The sequence below is a fragment of the Mandrillus leucophaeus genome, unplaced genomic scaffold, assembly GCF_000951045.1.
Source record: "Mandrillus leucophaeus isolate KB7577 unplaced genomic scaffold, Mleu.le_1.0 Scaffold93, whole genome shotgun sequence".
NCBI classification, from domain to species: Eukaryota; Metazoa; Chordata; class Mammalia; order Primates; family Cercopithecidae; genus Mandrillus; species Mandrillus leucophaeus.
Window position 1 is genome coordinate 1,623,263 of NW_012110141.1, and position 1,291 is coordinate 1,624,553.

Below are 1,291 nucleotides of genomic sequence, written 5' to 3' on the forward strand. Positions count from 1 at the left end.
TATTATTTTGAGATGGAGTCTTACTCTGTTGCCCAGGCTGGAGTGCAATGGGGTAATCTCGGCTCACTGCAATATCTGCCTCCCAGGTTCAAGCGATTCTCCTGCCTCAGCCTCCCAAGTAGCTGGGATTACAGGCATGCACCAACACATCCGGCTATTTTTGTATTTTTAGTAGAGACGGGATTTCACCATGTTGGACAGGCTAGTCTTGAACTCCTGACTTCAAGTGATCCACCCGCCTCGGCCTCCCAAAGTGCTGGGATTATAGGCAAAAGCCATCACTTTCAGCCCCTGGCTTTCTATTTTAGAAACATGCTAATAGAGACCACTGCATTTAGCTGATGAATTCACTTTTACATGCAAATTAAAACAGAAGCTGCTATCTATCTACATACTCAATTCTTTCTTTCTCACAGGACAGAAGTAAACTGAAATACGGCAAAATTTCCTCATGTTTTTTTCTCAGCTGATACTTTGCATCAGTTTTCACTACTGATTCCAGGTCACTCAGCTGGTTTGAACTCTTACACTGGTGGCTCCAAAACTGAACCTCATGAGGAGGTAAAGGGTGGCACAGGCTTGGCTCCGGGTGACATCCATGCTGCTGCTGCAGTGGTGCAGGACTTGGTGACACAGGTCGAAACACTGTTCCACCTCCTCTTCGAAGAGTAGGTCTCCAAACTAGGAGAGACATAAGAGGCCATTAGGCATCACTTGGCACTTTGATACACTTTCTGGACCGTTGAAATATGCAAATGTCCATTTGGACAAGCAAAAAGCCGAGAGGAGTTAATGCATTACTCCATAAAGATAATGAGCTATATGAATCAGAAGATGAATTTAAGCAATGGAATAGACTTGAGATTTAATTATGAACTGTCCAGCTAAGGTCAGAGCTGTGTTATTAACTGCACTGTGAGCCCGGTTGCATTCACTGGTGAAATCACAACTATGATGGAATTAAACCTGAGTTTCCTGGGTTCCTGGGAATGTATTGGTGATGAAGACAGAGAAAATGGTCCTGATAAGGATGAGCAGAAGAATTTTACTTTTTAAATTTAAAAGATCTCATGTAGAAGGCACCAATTGAGATCTTCAATAAAGGGAAAAATAGGCCGGGCACGGGGGCTCACGCCTGTAATCCCAGCGCTTTGGGAGGCCAAGGGAGGTGGATCACTTGAGGTCAGGAGTTCGAGAGCAGCCTGGCCAACATGGTGAAACCCTGTCTCTACTAAAAATACAAAAATTAGCTGGCTGTGACGGCACACGCCTGTAATTCCAATACTCAGGA

General features: G+C 44.5%; 1 protein-coding gene across 1 annotated transcript in view; it reads right to left on the reverse strand.

The window, feature by feature from the left end:
• Positions 1 to 1,291, reverse strand: part of DOCK8 (dedicator of cytokinesis 8) — a 291,909-nt gene that overhangs the window by 44,944 nt on the left and 245,674 nt on the right. Inside the window, exon 36 of the mRNA XM_011970193.1 lies at positions 529 to 681. Within this exon, the coding sequence (XP_011825583.1) occupies positions 529 to 681 (153 nt within the window). The remainder of the gene's footprint in view (positions 1 to 528; positions 682 to 1,291) is intronic.